Below are 21398 nucleotides of genomic sequence, written 5' to 3' on the forward strand. Positions count from 1 at the left end.
GTAAATTCGGTACGTGTAATTCTCGCTCGCAAAATACACACACAACAGACACACACTACTAGTATTGAGTAACATACTGGTGCGTGTAAAGTTATACGTGTAAGTACACTGACGTGCCGAGTCGGGACACTATTGCATTACGTCATTGGGATAAAAATTGCTCTCATCAAATTCCCCAATAATGTGAGAACACCTATGTAATAAAACATTCTGGGTGGTAAAAAAGTACAGAAATTGCAGCAGTTACAATCAGTATCTGAAGAATTGACTTCTTAGAGTAGACTGCTACTCTATGCATTATAATACTGAGTGTTATAATCCTAGCATCCATTTTTAGAGGACGTTGACATCTTAATAAGATTGTACAATGTATTTTTTCCTATAGACCTGCTCATACTTTATACTCTCTAAAAAAAAAAAATGAGTGAAAATTTTCACTCTAAAAAGAGTGAATACAAAAAAGAGTGAATTTCGAGTGAAATTGGAGTGAATTTTGAGTGAAAATGCTCATTTTCACTCATTTTGGAGTGACGTCAGGGATCACTCGAAGATTTTGGAGTGATCCCTGACGTCACTCCAAAATGAGTGAAAATGAGCATTTTCACTCAAAATTCACTCCAATTTCACTCGAAATTCACTCTTTTTTGTATTCACTCTTTTTAGAGTGAAAATTTTCACTCGATATTTTTTAGAGAGTAGTATTTCTATATAATAGGCTAGTCTTATTACATAATATACAAATTGATTCTTTGACTTGAGAGTTTTTGTCTAAAACTGTGGGCAGAACTGACTAAAAAATAGTATTTTTTTACTATGTGACCACGAATTGAATACCAAGTAGTAGACCTACTTTTGGGGACACCTGGGCCCATATAGTTTTAACCAGAAACTCGAAATTTGGCAGAGCATATTCAAATTTGTTTTTATAGTTTGGATACAAATTTAAACAAAAGAAGGGAATCAGAATTCGGCCATCTAACACTGAGCAAGTGATGGGAAATTGATGGCACCCCAGTTGCCCATGGCAACACTCACATTCATAAGGCCAGGGTTTGTTCACCACAAGTCTCTGACGTCATTTCACAAATAGCACTATTTGAAGAATGACGTCATAAAATTGTCATGGAGGTCAAACATACCAACATTCTAGAATAGTTGGCAGTGATAGTTTATGCTGACAGGTCGTTTTCGGTTGTTGCCCCTAGATTATGGAGCGCACTACCACAGTATATCCGTCAGTCGTCTATACAACAGTACTTTCATTCAAATCAAATTACTCATTTGTGAAGTAAACATTTGTTTTTTAAGTTACGTATAATAACTATTAATACCTACAGCTTTAGACTGTTGTTTGTTTTATCCCTATCCTTGTAATTTGTCAATATCTTTTTGTGATAATGTGCGTGTATAAAAATGGATAAGAGTTTTTGTAAAGTGCATAGGGAACATTGATTCTTACATAGAAGCTCAATCATTATTACCATATTTATAATTATCACATGAAGCTTTTTCAACCAATCACTATGATAAGATTAGATAAGATTAGATAAGATATCAATTCTAGCATAGTAGACAAACAAAAAGAAAAACAAAAAGGACACAAAGAAGATCATATAGGCATCCCCGGCTTTGATATATTATGAGATTATTGCAGACATATTGAAAAATAGTAAAAGGTAGTAATATATCTTAGCAATTGAACAAAAACAACAACATATAGCCTTAGGTGAAAAACAAAACAGATCGTTGTCTTGGTCACTTAACTAAAAGATCACTTCCATCGTATTTTTATGTCGCTATTCTAACTTTTCCTCGCAAGAATCACGTTACCAACGACATCAGTCAAACAAAAGCTCCAATAAAAGCTCTAACCATTATCAGTACCCTATGCAATCATAATTGCTTACTATCATTTCTGTAACAGTGAAAATATGATCGATGATGATGATGATAATCATGACAATTATATACATAACAAATGTATATATCAAATAATTATGAAGACTACTATAATCATGATGATGACGGTGAGTTGGCTCGGTTGGTAGCGCGTCAGCCGTCTGCCTCCGACCCAAGCAACCCGGGTTCGAACCCGAGTCACACTGAGCAATGTTGCGTGTAATTATGCGTGTAATCATACTGTCCCCTCTAGCAAGAGGCAAAACACTCTGTCCCTCGGATAGGACATAAAATGGAGGTCCCGAGTCACAACTCATGCACGCAAATGACCCCGCTTCATGTATTCATCGCAAAGAGCAGGGTGTTTAACCGGGTGAAGTGGTCCCACGTCACATCCAACTGGACCCCATAGAAGATCAGCTTAGTACATGTATTCTGCACAGCTGAATATGGGCTATCCAGCCATCTTCTCAGATGGGAAGTGAACAGATAAACAAACAAACAAAATGATAACAATCATAGCTATTGCTGTTATCATTTTTACCATTATTATTACTGCCACTACTACGAACACTAGTATCAATACATGTATTTCGACTAGTTTACCGATGTTGGTAATAGGCAAGGACCAGACAGAGGTCTGTAGACAAGCACGAAAGTCTTTACATTCTTGTAACAGAGTTTGGGAAATCCATCCTCTTCTGCCCGTACGTTTTAATTCATATTTGATGTGACCAAATCTATTTTCGTATGTTTTCCCTTCTTCTTCCTCAGTTCTTCTTCTTCTGCACCCCCCCCCCCCCCCCAAGAAAACAAGGGTAAAGAAGCGCACATAGTGCAGGATTATTGCAGGACAGCGCCACCAATTGTCATATCCACGCTAACATTTTTTTTCGGTTGTTATCTGTTAACAGCCGCCTGCAACTAATTTTTCCTTCGAAAATCAAAATCAAATCAAGAGTTACATTGATTTTGGTATACATAAAACTCCATGACAAACCAGCACAACTTTAATCCAATGAATTACTCGAGTAAAGCAATTAAGCGTATGGGCTTTAAAACAAAAAGCATGTGATTACTACAAGTAATCCTTTTCAAATACAAGGCTGAATCATCGGCAGCCATCTGCGGTAAAGCTCAATCTATTTTATGGTAGTGTGTTCTTGATGTCAGCGTTGTTGCTGCTTTGTTTATATAGATTTTAAAAAAAGTATGATTCATGTGAAATAATACTTACTTTACATTGCAAATCTGATAGCACAGATTTGAGATTAGAAACCCATATCTTATGTTTAATTACTTCATACATTTTTGTTTTGCTTTTATTTTTATTTTCTATTGTTTTTCCGTGGATAAACAGACTACTCAAGCAAAAGTAAGGTAACATTTGAGCTGTTCACTTGCTCGTCATTGTTTAATAATAGGGTAACTCGAACCCTGAAACAGAATATTTTTGTTCATCAATGTTTATCACTCTCTTTGTTACATAATTTCTTAAAAATTCTCACCTATTTATTCAGTTGTCTATACAATGCAAAAAGTCTGGTGTTAAATAGTGAACACCGAGCTGGTGTTAAATTTTCGGTGCTCATTTATGGTGTTAAATCAACACCTCCGGGTGTCATTTCCAAATTTTAAACTGTTTTTTGAAGAGTTCCTTAGTAACTGCACTTCTTGTTGATTTTTAATTTAAACAAGACGATCAAGAATTTTACATTAAAATACTAGATTTTTGAAAAAATGTGAAAATAAATTTACACCAAAGTAACACCAGCTGGTGTGGTCTCTTATTGAAGCTGGACGGGTGTTAAACCATTGATATTAACACCAACAAATATCAAATCAACACCATGTGGTGTCATTTTTTAATTAACACCAATAAAGTGTCAAAATAACACCAGGTACAGTGTCAAATTAACACCACGAAGTGTCAGGTGAACACTTTTCAACACCATCACAGTGCATTTTCAACACCTGTGGGTGTGGTCCTTTATTGAAGTTTGATCGGTGTTAGATTTAACACCCGTGGTGTTAAATCTAACACCGATGTTTTTACAGTGTATCTACCTATAATCCATTTGTAGGTCGTGTCTGTTTCTGTTTATGAGTGAATATGAAAGCCTATTTGTTCAGTCTTCCTAACTAATTTAATGTCTTCATCATCACAATATTTTTACAAGTTAGTCCACAGGCTGCCACGTTATTAACTTAAATCTCTTAACCATGCACATCTCATTTCCGTGACAGTATCTTCTTCTTCTTCTACTGCTAATATTGTTACTGTCAGGGCCGGCGCTACCGGGAAAGGGGGGGGGGGTGGCTCGGGCCCCCACTTTTCTTTTTCTTTTTTTTTTTTGCACAATACAAAGGAATACAATGAGGTCTAACCACTTTGGGCCCCCACTTTTTGTCAGCTTATCCTTATGGTAAAACCTGGAAGTGGCACCAGAAATATAATCTGGGCCCGCCCACTTTTAAAAACGCGCGCCGGCCCTGTGATGGTAATGATGATTGTCACTATATACAAGCATTGTCATGCTCAATATTTTTACACTTACTGCTATCATCATCATTGTTGAAATAAACATTCGAATATCATAGTTTTGATATCATTATTAGTTTAAAGGGGATGGCTAGTAACTGATCAGTGGGAATCAGTGGGAATGCTGGGGGATGATTGTTCCCATCCTTGTGGGATTCATTTAAGAGTACTTTATATATCTATTGTTGTGTGAAAATTATTTGCTTCAGAATGGTCTCATATTCAAGTAATGTGCAGTTTAATGTTTCCAGGTTAGCATGCCTGTACAGTGACGGGGTGATCGTTAACGGCCCGTTAACATTGACGCCCGTTAACAGTTCGATGATACAAGCCGAATAACCAACAAATAATTACGATTGCTAGTGGATGGATGAGATTTGAGGGCATGTTATTGAAAGTCTGATTCACTGTCATGTCATTCGAAGATACTGTGTGTGTGTGTTTGTGTTTACGTGTGTGTGTTTGTGTGTGTGTTTGTATGTCTGTGATAGAGAGAGAAAGAGAGAGAGTTAAAGAGGGAGGGGAAGACGGAGAGGATAGGGGAGAGAGTGGGAGAGAGAAACGGATCGCTTGGCATATAGACACTGAGTTTATAATCAATATGTGCAACGTATGATACCGGTCTCTCGCCCTCTTTTGACGATGGGGCGTGACTATAGACATCGATCTCTTTATACCCAGTATTTTTACTACACACAATTCAAAAATTAACCTCCATAATGAAAGCAGCGAAACATGTGAATCATAAAGTTTTTAGCAGAATAATTTGGCAGAGATATTTCAACATTTATTGACTACAATAATTAATGCGTGAAAATGAGAGTGACCTGTTGACACATGCATGAGTGAGCACACATTAAAGACAAAATGGTCACTTTTCAATAGAAACATTCCGTTTCTGATGGTGAGTATTTAAGTGCTGTTGTTGCGTTATCAAACGCAGAGTTTCTAGGTAATGTGATCATTTTACATCTATAACAACGTTCTCTTGCTCTTATTTCATAGTAATCTTGTATGGGCCATTCTCCCCCAAAGTGTGCAAAACTGCGATTTTCGTGTCGCCGGCATGTTCATACAGTTTAAATCGATATTTTGTCCCTCAGAAATCAACATTTTTAGTTCAATTCATCCGAGAGGTTAGACTTGTAAAATATATATCAATAAGGCTATTGGGACATCTTGTATAAGGATAATATTAGAAATACGATCCGAAGTTTGATGTAACCCTAAATACACTATGTCGCCAGAAGAGGATGTGCTCATGTAACAAGTTCTTACTCCGTAACGTATCATTCAAATCAAATCTTTTGTGCTTCATTCCATTGCCCCTCAAGTGCCTGAATGAAAAATAATATTACATAACAATATGATGTTTTGATATTTCTCTAGGAGATCATTTATATCATGTCGCCAAATCGCTGTCAGATACATAACCCTTTTTGAGGCCCTCGAGAGAAGATCAAGGTAATGCCGCATAGCAGTGTAATCTAATGTGTTAAATCATGGACCTAATATACATGGACTGTTCACTGCAGTCTTTCTTTGATTTAATGATCGTCGCCGACACCTGACTATGTGCATATCTTAACGAGTACATTCAGGTGTCTGGATAATAACGATTGTGTGATCATGTATCGTCACTATTTTCCCTCATTCCAGTCTTGTTTCACTGACGTGCCCTTTTCAGACGGAAATGTCTTTGAATAAATACAGATGATGAGGAGCAGCAAACCTGAGATCATTACAAATTTTGTGTCAAAAGATGGGTAATTGCTGATTCGCACATTTTCGCACACGCATAAGACCTTGCCTAGTGGCAAGATACAATGTGTATCTGTTATCTACCATTACCGTCCCTTTTTGCTCTGGAATAAGCTGCGGAAAAGTGAAATATTGAGATCACAAATGACAATCATTCTACCAAAATGTTAGCTTAAAAAAAACTGCCTGCTTCTCCCAAGCGAAATTGTTTGAGGTATGATTTCCTAACATACAATACAACTGCACATTCACTTTACTTGATTTTTGTGAGTTATTTTCTTCTGCGCATATAGTTTTAGATTTCTCGAATCTCCGTCTTGTCCTTCTCCAGGCTTGCTGGCGGTGACGATCATGGAATCAAAGCAGTGAAGCATGCTAAAAATTTCTTTGTGGCGCTTTTGAGATGCACGGGTGCATGAATTAATTAACGATACGATGAATGTCCATGTGTATTAGGTCCATGGTTAAACAAAGTCAACCTCACGCATACATGGAACCATGATTTATTCATGGAATCTCTTGTTACAAATATATATACTGATCCGAAGCAGTGGAAACCTAATGTTACGATGAGCTGATATCAGATACGTTACTTAAACTTTGCTTCATTTAGAGAAAAGTATGCCGTTAGAAAGCAAAGCTCCGGTACTTTTGAATATTTAAGGTAATGATTAATCACACAAAAGAAATTGCTCAAGAAAATTAATATTTTGGTAAATTATAGTGTGAGAACGGTAACGCAGATCAGACACGTCAGATACGTTACCAATAAAATGTATCGTGCAGCAAAGTTAACCGCGACGCGCTTTTGTGCGCGGATTTAATCGGTTGACATCGTGCTCAGTATACGACTTGATAAGAAAACATGCAGTTCTAAAAGGAATTAAAAGTTTATTTAATGAAAAATCGGTTTTGAAGTGGCCGAGATATCCAAAATAAAGTATAAGAAAGAGGTCCTAACAAAATGTGATGGCCGATCTACTTTTATTTGAACATCTTCCTTTTATTTTATCATGGACATCTCAGCCATTTCTAAACCGATTTTCATGAAATAAACATTTCTTAAGTATTTCGTATAAGTGGATTTCAATTATCATGCAAAAGGTTAAAAACGGAATCCTCATCTAAACCAGAACTAAATTATCCCTTAGAATTATGGCATTTACAAAAAGTGCCGTCAGATATACGTTGCAAATCCATTCTATTTCTGCTTTGTTAAGGGTTTTTTTTGTGTGTGTGGGTGTGTGTGTGTGTGTGTGTGTGTGTGTGTGTGTGTGTGTGTGTGTGTGTGTGTGTGTGTGTTTTGTATCATGATAAATTTTTGTCTGTAAAAATCACCTTAGGACTTTTAAGGGCTGAAGTCTGGTACCCACCTTACGTTGTCAACTTCACAGCAAACGAGGCTACATGAACGGTCTATACCTTTGTTCATGATAATTTTGCATCTCAGTATTATGGTTAGAGTCAAGAGCACTTCCTTGGTTGCATGTTTTTTGTTCTGAAAATGACTATAGGATTTGATATCTAACGTTTTGCATCAGGTTTATTTAATCACATAATGGAGTGATCTGGGCTTGATGTAAATCGGTAGTTAAATGTGTCAACAAACATACATGCTTTGTCAGATGCGTTACCATCGTTTCTCGATTCGTGAGACCTAATTTATTACAGACAGGAACGAAGGAAAATTGAATTCGTGCGTATTATGTGCATAGAAATCTTTTCCAACTTCATTTTTACCGTCTTCCGTGTAATTACAAAATGTCGGAACTATATCAGAAAAAAAGTATTGTGGATTTGTTTTTGTTTGGGTCTCGTATTTCACGTATATCTCAAAGTTTTATCGAAGAATTATCTAAACTTCTACCTATGACGAAATCATTCTTTACGTTAGTTACGTAAGTGCGATGTTTTAACGAAAATAGTCACATTGTGACGTTCTAACAAGTTAAAATGAATTTATTGGCATGATTGGTGTTGGGTCTGAAACGTATGCTAACGGAACTTTTGATGCGCTAGATACGTTACCACACACCGTTCTTCTTCCGATCCAGAATTAATGTATTTAATCTGGCAGAGATGTTACCTGGCATTTGCTGTTTATGAGAAGTGTAATAGTATTCAAAATGTTTCATGCATAATCAATGAGATTATTGATATAATTCAAATGCAGGTACACAGTTCATTTAGGGTAACATATTCTAAGTCGAAATATATGTATTTTCTTGCTTTTTATTTAGCCTTCACTTTATAAATCTGGATCATTTTTATTACAGATTAGATCACGGTTGACTGCAAAATGTTTTCATGACGTTTGTTTATGTTTAAGCTTGTAGTTTTACATAAGCATTGCCATTTTAAAGCGAGAAATAAGCAGACAATCAACGATTTTTAAAAGATGTTTCCTCTGGTAACGTATCTGATATGTGGTATCAACATGTAAAAAAGGACTCTGCGTTTGGAAATGTTTCTAGAAAAAATATGAGCCTTCAAAAATCACCCATTGATTGTTTTGTATTCCTAAGGGATCAAAGTTTCTGAATTGATAAACCATGAATGAAATCTTTGATTTTGAATTTTTATAATTTGTATAACTGTAATTGCACACTTTTTCGGAGAATGGCCCGTATGATTTATAACCGAATATCAATTGTTCTCGTTCCCCTTTACGACTGTAAGTCTGTTTTGAGTGATTATGACTAGATGTGGTATCACTATAATTTGAAATGTCCTTAGCCATGCGAACATGAAGAATGAAGAATAAATATGAAAGAAATGATATCAGTTTCCAATTAAAGGTGTTCACAAATCGACTTCTGTTTTCAAGTGAGGCTGTAAATGTATCTTACAATATTATACCCTTGTGAAATGTTGGACATTTAGTGAGTGGCCTGGGGCCATCAGAAATATATGTCATGCCACCACTTTTCAAGAAATTATAAATAAATCAATAAAAACTTAGAAAAATATAACAATATGAATTCATATGTGATGAATGCATGATTGATACCTACAACAAACAATGCTTACAACAATCAGCTTCTGGTATTCTTCCCACAGTTACCTTGCGGTCAAAGGTTTACTTCAATCATAAGATTGCTCTCATATTGTAAGCTGTTTGTCTCGTATGTGGGAAATGTAACATGCTCACCACTGTAATCATGCACCTGCTCTCCACAGTATATCCTACTTATTTTGTCATTTTGTTATGTTGTCAACTTGTTTTACTGTAAAACGAGGAGTGTTAGCATGCATTTTAATTTTGCGAATTTTGTGAGAGCCAAGATTTGCAAAATCAAATTGCATATGAAAGTTCTTGTCTATACTATATGCATTGAATGTTAGAGGCAATTCACGAAAATTTCACGCCGCAAAAAAGGACGTCGGCTCCAATTCGCGAAAATTTCATGTCGCGAAAATATCATGTTTTACAGTAACTCTGTGTAGGATTCAAATGTAGTGTTCAGAAAGAAAAAAAAAATGTTGCTGGGGGAAGCTTGCACTTCCGCTTTAGTGCCTTTCTTGCTCTCAACTGACAGCACACACCCACTGGTTCCACCAAAGACTCACACATTCACACGCATTCAACCTGTCACGCAAGGCAAAGACATGGACGCAAGAAAGACATTACTGCACATTTATCATAATATTAACAGTGATTCTATATTTGCAACTCAAATCAAGTGCTAGTATGATATAGTGAGTGCCATAAATACAGTTGTAAGCAAAGGCCAACAAAATTACACAATTCTGTTTATTTTCTCTTCTTTTTCTTTTCATCAAAATCTAGCCATATTATTGTAAGCTGCTAGCATGGCAAGAGAATCTTACAGACTGGATTTGGAGGTATCATGAGAGTATTCTGCAAAATACAAAGTTATGTTACTCTAACTTATTTCAGAAAAACAAAATAACTGCAGGAGTTTTGAACACATTTCCTTACTTCATGTGAAGAGAGCCTATTAAACCATTTACGTTAAATGTAAATGCAAATCACATTAAATTATGAGGAAACATTTACATAGTTACTGTATACAAACATTAATATAATCCATTATCATTAATATACAAACATATATACATTCTTCTGCACAATTCTCAAACTGTGTGCAGAGCAGTGTATGTTTCTTTGATATAATTCAGAATGAATTAGTTTCATTTAATAAACTAGTCCTTTTTCAGTTTCAAAAACCTTGCCTTAATTTCAGCTAAAATTTCATCATTTACTCACCTCTTGCTTCTATAGCTTTCGGTTACCTTCCTTTGAGTCTTAAGTATCACCATTAACCTCTGAAGATAATTTCTTTTTAACTTGCCTCAACAAAGGTGATAAAACTCTCATGCATGTAACCTTTTCAACTGAGCCATCAGACTGTCTAATCCATTACTTACTTTTTTACCAGTTTAAGTTACAGTGAACTAACAAGTTTTTTTTTCCTTGAAACCATTCCGATGCTTTGTAATGATCAACTTCTACAAAGAGTCCTTATTTATGTTCCTTCTAAAAAAAAACCAAATAAAATTGCTACATGAAGCACTGACATTACACTATTATAGAAGAAATAGGCTGAAAATATAGGTAGTGGAAAATTTTTAAGACATTCATCATTACGTAAGATGGAAAATCAAATATTTCAACCATGGGCTTTTACACACATTTCTTTTTTTTCAACAATTTGATACATCATGTGATTTGTGCATTTCAAAAATCATGTCATATGTACATATATCATACAGACTGCTCAGGGCACAATATTCTGCTCTCAGAGAATACATTCTATGAAGAATCTTCATAGGTACATGAAATGAAATGAATACATACCATTTATGCAAAAACATTTTGATTCCAACTCCAGTGAACAACACAGAACCACACCAAACTCATCTGAACATTGTAACAATGATTAATACAAATTTATGTATTTTGCATTTTATATTCCCCTGTATTTTACATCATTAACCCTTCTCTTTCATCTTAATTAATCTTATCATGTCATTGTGTAAGTACGAACAAAAAAAAAGGTTAGATTTAACACACCCATCCCAATTTGTAATATGAACCTTTTATTTGTTCAACTTTGGTGAGCTTTTATACTAGATGTTCATAAACATTAACCCACAAATACAGATGATAAACACGTACAAATTTTCAAGTATGTTTAAATTACCAGTGAATGTAAAATCAATTGATAATCAACAATAATTGTAAGTTGTTTGGCACCAAAGGAATACAAATGACAAAATCTGGAAAATAAGGATGACAAAATGAAAATGATTCTTTTTTTTTAAATCTACCCAGAAAACCTGGACAATACTTTGCAGTGGCAGAAACAGGACATTCCTTTGATATTCAGATGCACATTAAATACATAATTGTTTAATCTATCAAGGATGAAACATGTTTATTGCAGACTTTGCTCACTATTCAAATCTGACAAAGTGAATGCTGATAACATTTCTGAATACATTTATGGCTCTTAATTAGTATTTGAAACCCCTTTTTGTCTGTAATTTCGCATATGAAGTCAGTAACAAATATCATTACCCCCCCCCAAAAAAAAAAAACCCAACCCAATATTTTGTATAAACACTTACAAAACACATATTTACACATCCCTAATACTGTATACTGTCACATAGTGAAGGTATTTTTTTTTAAAGGAAAAACTAATCCATGGTATCTATTAGTACATGTCCAGTGAATATATTTTAAAAAATATTTACAACTTCATTTTTGTTCACTTACATTGTCCCCCTTATGTTATTAAATACAGTAATGTTACACAGTGAGCAATGCTTTCCAAAACAACACCATTCCATTCACAATCCCTGTCCATCTATCAAAAATATATATATATTCAATATTCTCAATATTGACCACCTAACTCATGAGGTATATTTCTTGTCAGCATTCTCATACACTTCTTTCAAATATGACATAATACTGAGATCACGTTTGTAACTGAACAATTCTCTTTAACAAAAAATCATTACGCATATACTGATAATTTTCATAAATAGAACCTTTTCTACTGCTGCTATTTTTGCATTCCACTGTGACATTAACAGCAGAAAGTTGACACAAAGATGAATTATGGTACGTATATCCTCAAGGAATTTTCACTCAGAGGATTCTGCATTTTTAAAAAAAGTCAATTAATAGAGAAAACATCGTCGACGGTAAACAAATTTGCTATCCTTTGTAACAAAACCACAACTGATTGACTCAATGCTGGAGTTCTCAATGATTTTCTGCATGTATTGTTGTGAATTGTAAATAGAATCAAGTTGACTTGCATTGTTTTGTCTTAACACAATACCTCCCTTCCAATGAATACAAATATACGAGAATATAAAATAACACCATCTGAAGATGAACGGTGTCAGCATTACTGAAGAATACATTTATGTCTCCAGAAAGAAAGAAATATCAAACTACTGGTAATCAGAAAAATTTGCACCTGGGACTAAACTTGAAGAAATTGACAAGTTGGATGTATTACGTGAGCCATCATAGCCAATGAATCATTGCAGCTTAGTCCGGGTAATAACACAAAGTACCACTTACTAAGGCACCAGTCAATGAATACACCTGCTTTTTAACCCATTCCGGTTTAAGATCCAGAAACCCATTAAAATGGAATTAATGCCCAGATAGAAAGTATTGCATGTGTATTTCAACATCACCAATTTGACTATGAGATTTGAACATTGCAAAATGATTGCTTGTTTATATTTTGGGAGGAACCAGAAAATATCTGGCCAAACTATTTTTTTTTTCTGTCATGATCACCTACTATGACATAATGCATCACTACATAGAGAAGATGGAAACACCAAAGAAACGTCAAATGACCTTAAGATGACCACTGACCACAATAAATTACTTGTTCGTTGCGTCTGGACAGATCGAGTAGTGCTGACAAATACAGAAGTGTCTCAAATATGACAGATGGGACATCTTAACCCATTGAGGATGGGCTGATTTTGCTATAGCTTGCATTTCCCATAGACACCTGCCTGAGTATACTCGGGACTTGTCTTCAGTGGGTTTTAATAAAAGCTCCCTATTACATTGTACCAAATCCATCCTTACCAACAACTCATTTTTTACTCCATCATTCTCTATTCCTCGGTGAATGCACATCTTTCGTTTCTTGCCGAAACAAAAGACAAAGAACAAGAAGAAAATTGGTTGCTTCATGTGGATGTTGGAGAGTATGTCATCAACTGGACATAGCCAGATAGAGCTACTGGACATCCACAATTTATCGGTCTTGCTCGCTGATGTTCCAAAGATTCCATCGGCTCCTTCAGGTTTTGTTCCCTCACTCATGTTGATCATGCCATCATTGTGCTTTTGATTGGTTTTTGGTTGTTTTCATATTGTTCGTTTTTTCCCAAAAATACAATGCTTGAGAGTTTTCATCACATGGTACATTGATGTCTCCACAATCCTCTGGTGGTTATCACAGATTATGTTTGCATGACAAACATTGATGATTTAAGTTTGGTAATCCTGCAGTCACATGGACCTCTGTAATTCCTGGGATTTTGATGCAAGTCCCATGTTGAAATGACGGGTCTCCTCTAGACACCATTCATCATCCGGAGAATGGGTTCCCAGTGGTCGGTGTAGGTTGCATCAGGCGGCAATTTGCGAGCTTTGAAAAATGACATGGAGAGAAAACATGAGGATTGACTTAAAAACCATAGTCTTATACAATGTGTAAATAAATGTATCTATATATTGCTCACCCTATAATTGAAAAACAAACGAACAAAACAACCCTGCTCGTTTTACTTTTGACTAATGAGTTGTGGTAAACCAAATTCTAATAATCAAACCTTTCCCGATTACCAAGATTTCAATCAAAATTCAATGACAGTATTTGATTAGTGTCAATATCTGAGATACAGTACATTTATAACATGTGACCCGCTACAATGAAAGGATCTGAAAGTTGGGGGAGGACAATTTTCTGAAAATGACGACATTATTTCTTTACTCTTCCACTCTAATTTCATATATAACATGACTCCTAAAAGTACTCGGTTGTGGAGATATCGATGATTGTATAAGCGCATGTCGAGTGGTGTAGGAAATTGGCGTTTTGAGAAAACCGCCCTCAAAGTTCCCTTCCAAGATCAAGGGGAGGGCAAGACAGTTTTCACCTCTTGACAATAGAAGGTATGCTCCTAGCAACCTCTGAGATGTTCATTCAAGCTTAGCGCCAGTGGTCTAGCACGACCAATCAGTAACCAGGATGCTACGCACTGACCAATAAGATCACTCCCTCGTTGCTAGGGGCAGTCTAGCTCCGGTGTTAAATCCAAATCTTTGGACACGTTTCTGTTCCGTTGAAAGTCAAAGAATTATGGCCCACGCTAATTTCTTGCCTTTCCTTTGATCATTTTGCTTCGATATTTTGGCAGATGATAGATGATACATCAGACTACAAAATTATGCCAAAAACAGAAATCCGATTGCTTTGACCGATTTTGATGATCTGACTTCAAACTCGATTTTCTCGGCTCAGCTGTCCATCAGCGACTTTAGGATCCTTTTGCTGTGGTGGGTCGCATATTTGTGTTAAAGGGCCCTGTGGCATAACTTAAAATGTCATAATTGTGTATCTATATAATTCATTGTAATGATATAGCAGGAAGAAGAGCAAAGATGATGTGGGATGGTGACAGGATTATGACCCAAAAAGTAAAAAAACTGCTCCTCATGTCAATGCAATTTCAAACGTTTGTTTTCACGAGAGAAGGATACGGGTGGTATGTTCATCATGTCAATCTGAAGGGAAGATCAAATTCATGAATGTGGATAAAAAGGTTGGGTGTTCTTATTTCTGTCGGAATCTGGGTAATAAATCTTTGATTTTAGATGCCAAACTTACAGACAGGATGAAAAGGCTGATTGTTCAAAACTCGTTTGGAATTTGGATAGTAAATCTCCTATAATTCTAGGCATCAAAGTTACAGACAATTTTAAAATCTTTAATGAAGGAAATACGCTTTTTCTCAATGATGGGTCATAGGTCAAATGGGTCCATTTTCTGGTACTTACTTCTCTGGCAGTACTTTCCCCTTGTGTAGGCGGGACAGAAACACCTCCCCATGTGACACAGTCCTCCGTTGTGACATAATCTTCGGCAGCCATAAACTGGAATTAAAACAAGGAATAGTGAAAGAAACGCCGTCAGAGCAATTCTAACCGGCAAACATCATAGCCACATTCACACATACCTGAAATTAGCCGTTTTTGAAACTTGCGTTTTGCAATGCAATGCGAAAACCATTCATTTATACGTGTGGACACAGCAGAATAGTATAATCATGGCAATAAGACCACCATATTGAATCGGTCCCTTATGATTTGTTTCTAATTGTTGCAAAATAATTGGCCCTGCACAGTGCAAGGGAAGAACACATAGAGACTTTAATGATTCATAAAATCTCATAATATAACTCGCCAGATAAGGTTCTCACACTCGGATGCATGTAATCACATTCTGGTCACTGTGGATTTTTTTTGTTTAAACTCTCACAACAATAAAGTTCTGTGCAGCACGTGTGAATGATGGTGAATATAATAAATTTTTGCATTGTGATGCAAAAATGGTTAACTCCTGTGTGTGAATGCGGCCAATGAGATCACATGCAAACACATAGGATGCAAATGGCAATGAATGTTAACTCAATGAATATCTAATCAATGATGAAGTGCTCTCATTTAGACTTCAGTGAACTGATCCAAATTGTGATGACTTGACAGAGGCCATTTTTGGGATCTGAAGCAGCAAATAAAATCAACAGTTACCAATCAGTTGTGGTAGGCAAGTCCTCTACTAATAAATGCATGTTTTCTGCATTCCCTTAGAGAAAGACACCACCAACGCTTAACTATATTCATTGGGTATTTCAGTACGGAGCCCTGTGCAGCATATGGGTTCTGCTCTTTCCTCTTAATTGGGTCTAAGTATCTTCCACACAGTTTATGTAAAGTGTTCACCCCATGCCTAACTAGATTTGGTTGTTTTGTGCCCCTATTTGGCAGTTTGACCTGCCTGCACTTTTTTCTCTTTAATTATCTGCCGGTGGATCTAATGACCCCGTCAAGGGCAATCAGCGAACGTTGTCAGCACCTCGGCACTCTCGGTAACGAAGCCAAATGAGGAGGAGAAGATTGCCGGCTTGGAAGACAGGAAAAGGGTGGAGTCTACTTTGAAGACGCAGCCGAAGACAGGTGTGATGTCATAGACGACATCATCCTAATCATCTTGGTTCTTGCCATAAAAAACACCTTTACATGCTGCACCACCTGGCCATGTTGATATCTATGCCCTGAGTTTTGTTACATACTGAGGTGTGTTGTCATTGCCAGTAGAAATAACCAGTTACCCTAATAACAACTACAATACTTGCAGCTGATTGGGTGGAGCACAGATGTTACCATAGTAACCATGACTACTGAAAACTTGAAAATCTTGTCATGAAGTATCCATATCTGATTTATCATTAGGAGACACAAATTTATTTGTCAAAATAATTTTTTTTTTCCCTCTGCAATTCTTCACATGCAATCTTTTATCTTTCTTTTCTTCCAACTGTTAAGCTATACAAGAAAGTGGACAAGCACTTAGAGTGTCAACTTGATGAATAGTTAGTACCTGATAATTACACTGTAAGTAATGTGTATGCTTGTGTCACTTGATATTGTTAATAGGTTGTCATCATCATCACAATCACAATTATAATGATAAGAATGAAAATAGTGATTTTAACAAGTTATCATGATCACTGAAAAATATCAATTATTACTATAATTATAGTCATAATTATTATTATCATTATCATTATTAGTAGTAGTAGTAGTGGTAGTACTATTTGTATTATTATTATTACAGTTAATATTTTTAGAGCGCCTTTTCCACTTGATACAACACACTATGAGATGTCATCCCCGGTCCCCATAGGAGTTTAAATATATACAAATTACCAGCCAGTGACAGTGTAAGTCCAGTGCATACATAAGTATTATTATTACTGTAATCATTATAAGCCGCATTGTTATCTTCATCAATGTTGTTGATTACTGAGGTCATCACTAGTAACAATACTTAATCACTCATTTGAAATATGTTAAAGATGTGTAGTAAGATGATGCTAAACAGCCGAATGCATTATGATGGTGTAGGATGCCACTGTCTCCTTGGAGAGCAGATCATTTAAAAACTCATTTAGTCCATCGCTGGAATGTAGGCCACTACGGAGTGCTACAGCCTGAAGGCACATTCTGCCATTGCAACAATATTTCTGAGAGTCAGGGTACTGGGCTAGGGGATCCTAGAGGTGGTGCGTTCACACTGCCATTGAAAAATTATGACATTTCTGGGGAAAATGCCAGGCAACTTTGCCTACAGCCATCCATAATTTTGTGAGAAAAATGGTGCACTGGAGTGTAATTCGTCTAATTTCACACGAGGTTTGCTACAACGATTTGCATTGAAAATGCTCACTGCAGAAAAAAATCATGTTATATCCACTTAAGGATCTTAAGCCACATATGTAGCTAGCTGGCTATACATGCCGAGACACATCGACTCCAACCCAAAGCACCTTCTGATCTGGAGATTCTCCCGCCTGAAACCCCTTGCAAACGGGAGACTCCAAGTTGATGTGTGCGAAGCGCGAAGTTCCTAGGGTTGTAGATGCTCTCTGGTGCTATCTAAGGCTTATTTTTTCAACATACAATAGCAATAAGTAAGAAATCCTTTCCAACGGGAGACACAGAGCCAGGACAGGAGAAATTAAATCTCAAACGGGAGAACGGGAGATTTTGCAAAAATGGGTTTTCGGCGGGAGATCTCCCGTCGAAAACGGGAGAGTTGGAGTCTCTGAATTGTATTTATAATATGCAGTATTATATAACTTAGCTGATAGCAAATGTGTGTGGCAGTGGCAAAAACTTGCAATATTTCTCTAGTTCCATAACACAGCAATTTTCCATTGCAGTGTGAACAGATAGGTCAAACATCACAATTGCTAAGATCATATTATTTCCCAATGTGAATGGGCCCAAGAAGGAGGGATGGTCTTACGGGGATTCTTTACCTTCTCAACTTCCTTCAACTTCAGCAGCTGTACATCTAGTCTTAGTGCAAGTCTTGATTTTAGAGTTACTGTCTTTTATTGTAGATTTGATTGTAAGCCTCTATCTTTAGGTTTATGGCATCTGATTATAATGTACAAAGCCAGAGGACTTTAAAAAAAAAGATGAAGAAAAATTAATCTTTTCATGTATTGATTAGGATGACATTACCGGACTACTGACATTTCTGTGAAATTTATCTCCCAAATGTGACAAATTGTTGCAACAGAATCAAACCCCCCCCCCCCCCCCCCCCCCCCCGCCAATCTAACATTGCCAGTGTTTTAGTCTGAAAGAGGACAAAGTATATCAAAAGAAGAGATTAAATATTTGATTGTTACCTACACACAGATTTTGCTGACAAGTGAAAAAAGCCACAAAACAGTGATAAATTGCTGTTTCTATAGACTACCAAAGCCCTAAGTGATATAGTTAACAATATATCATGAATTCAGAACATTGTTTTGGAACTTTTTTTTCTCTTTGAGAAAAACATTGATTTCAGTGTTGGAGTGTCAAAGTTTTGTCTTTAAGACATTTCTGTCTCTAATTTTCACTTGTTTGATAAAGTGTTTGCTTTAAAATAATTGTGAAATATGACTAAAATAAAGCTGAAAAAAATCTTTTCGGGACAGGAAACTAACCACTGGCATCATTCTTTATCTGTCTGATTGCATTCTGATGCTTGGGACAAAAATAATCTGATGATCGGGGAGGCTCTTCCTTTAATATAATGATGAAGACCTCTGTGGAGTCCAAGACGGGATACTAACTTACTCTTACCCAACTAGGAGGGGGAAAAACCTAACTAGCGACCAAGAGAAATTCCCGCCAGAGGGCATGGGAATTCCGAAACAGTCCAGGAATGAAATGCTATAGCGTGATAGCCAGACGTGACACTATCTGGTGTAACATCTTCATGCTTCGATAATCATCTGCCGAGTGATGGGTAGAGAAAAAAAAAATGATCTTCATTCTGTAGTATCTCTTTCCCCGAACTATTACTGCTTTCGTTGCTGTAAACTCTTGTATATACAACTTTACAAGCACTGGAGATGTTTATGAAGTAGAAGAAAAAATATGTCGGGGTGGTCAGTGCTTACTACTTTGTAGATTTCAAAACAAGAGACAACATCAAACATTTACATGAAAGGAATGTGAATTGAGATTTTCTAAGTTAAAAATGCAATACTGTTATATTCCAATGAAAATGCAAGCAGAGAAAACATTTTCTTTTGCATTTCTAGTGACTTATCTCTAAAGATTAATTGATAGAAGAACAAGAAGAAATTGCATTGTCGAAAAATAGGTATATAGATAAAATTTCCCATTTACAACCATGAACCGATTCTTTTATTCATATGTATATCAGAATCATAAGGTATACTAGTAACATGGCAGACTGGTAGAAATGATAACTATGTTTTTTTCATTCATTACTGTATAGCACTATAGCAAAAAGCTTATTTCTGAGAGTTATAAGAAAAACAGCCCCAGATAGGATGAACAGAAGAATATTGAGGAAGAAGAGAAGAAATAAAACCTGTGCTCAGGACATTAATGGGTTGAAGAAAAGATGTGATGGATGTGGATGAAAAGGAATAGATAGAGGACTAGAGGAGGAGGACAAGGAGGAAGAAATATAATTGAAGGAAGAGGAGAAGGTGGAGGAAGGAGAAGTAAAGTAGGAGGAAGATGAAGAAAATAGGAGGAGGAGGAGGAGATTGATGAGGAAGAAGAAATAGGATGAAGAGGATGTGGAGGAAGAATAAGTAAAGTGGGAGGTAGAGGAGGGAAACGAGGAAGATGAAGAAAATTGGGGCAGAAAGGATAGAAGTGAGGAGGAATGACTGATAGAATAAAAAGGAGGGACAGGAAGAAAGAAAGAAAGAAAGAAAGAAAGAAAAAGAGGGAGGAAGAGGTTCAGAGGAAGGATGAAGACAAGATATGGTAGAAACTGCTAAAGCGGAAATGGTAGTACGACACAGAACTCTGAACCAAAGCAAACCCCACGTTTATTGAGCATGACCTTGTTGTCTTGGGGCGGTAAATGCTTCCGAAAACTTTGGGTCTCTAGAGGCTTAACTAGGCGCCTCGCTGTGCAAGATTCGTCCTCTACCCCCTCTCTGGGTTGCCTGGTCCGATGAATAAAATGCAAAGATAACCTCTGCCACACCTCAGGCCAATTCTTTGGAATTTTGTTTTCTTTATTAATCTCATGAATTTCTCTTGATGTATTTTTTCTTCTTCCTCCTCACTGGTCCTTGATTCAAGTGACAAACATCCTCAAACCAGCAGACACAACCCATGAAGTAAACAAAGTTTGATGCTGAGGGCTTTTGCACAGACAAGGAGCTTGTTTGTACACATACTTCTTCACACATTCGAAGGCAATCAAGTTTGTTTGCTCTTTTTTTTTTTGTAAGTCTAAACTTAAACTTGAATACTATTTTTCCAACAAGTTTCTCAAATAATGTTTGACCAATCATGGCCTGGTGGCATTTCCTGTTGGGTTTTGCTTGATTCTGATTGGGTGTTGGTATATCTCAATGATTTGAATTCTAAGACACAATTGAAAAGGGCAGAGGCTAGCTAGATGTTATATTCACTTCCCTGCTATGACATGCTCTCAAACATGTAAGCATATCAAGAATTGCATGTTTGATAGACTAGCCATGATACACAGCACTTGTCTGGAATACAATTAAGTAGTTAGTAAGGAGACTTATTACTCTTTCTGATTACCTGATAACTTTAAATACTTTTGAAAATATCTTTCAGATATTAGACCACAAATGATTTTTCCCCCTTCTGAGTAAGCGTGAAAACCCTGCAAGTTGCTGGTATCTATCACTAACCAGTCCATCTGTAACTTCTGGAGACTGATCAAACTATCCGCTCAACTTTGACTTAGAAAGGCTTCTAAAAAGTGTCTCTGTTTTTTTTTCTAGTAGTGATATTTAAGCATCTAAATGACAATTTTTGGGTTACTGAGTACTCTTATGTAATTTCCTGCTCACTACTTTAGTGTTGTAA

The 21398-nt window shown here is 36.3% G+C and overlaps 1 protein-coding gene across 1 annotated transcript in view; it reads right to left on the reverse strand.

Moving 5' to 3' along the window:
* Positions 1 to 12654: 12654 nt before the first annotated feature.
* Positions 12655 to 21398, reverse strand: part of LOC139739945 (uncharacterized) — a 67006-nt gene continuing 58262 nt past the window's right edge. The window contains exons 10-11 of the mRNA XM_071650545.1: positions 15279 to 15374; positions 12655 to 13866 (exon numbers count right to left, since the gene is read on the reverse strand). Coding sequence (XP_071506646.1) covers positions 13793 to 13866; positions 15279 to 15374 — 170 coding nt within the window. The 3' untranslated portion in view covers positions 12655 to 13792. The remainder of the gene's footprint in view (positions 13867 to 15278; positions 15375 to 21398) is intronic.

The sequence above is a fragment of the Diadema antillarum genome, unplaced genomic scaffold (assembly GCF_040938485.1).
Source record: "Diadema antillarum isolate AM-2024a unplaced genomic scaffold, OU_Dant_1.0 seq00000821_RagTag, whole genome shotgun sequence".
Lineage (NCBI taxonomy): Eukaryota > Metazoa > Echinodermata > Echinoidea > Diadematoida > Diadematidae > Diadema > Diadema antillarum.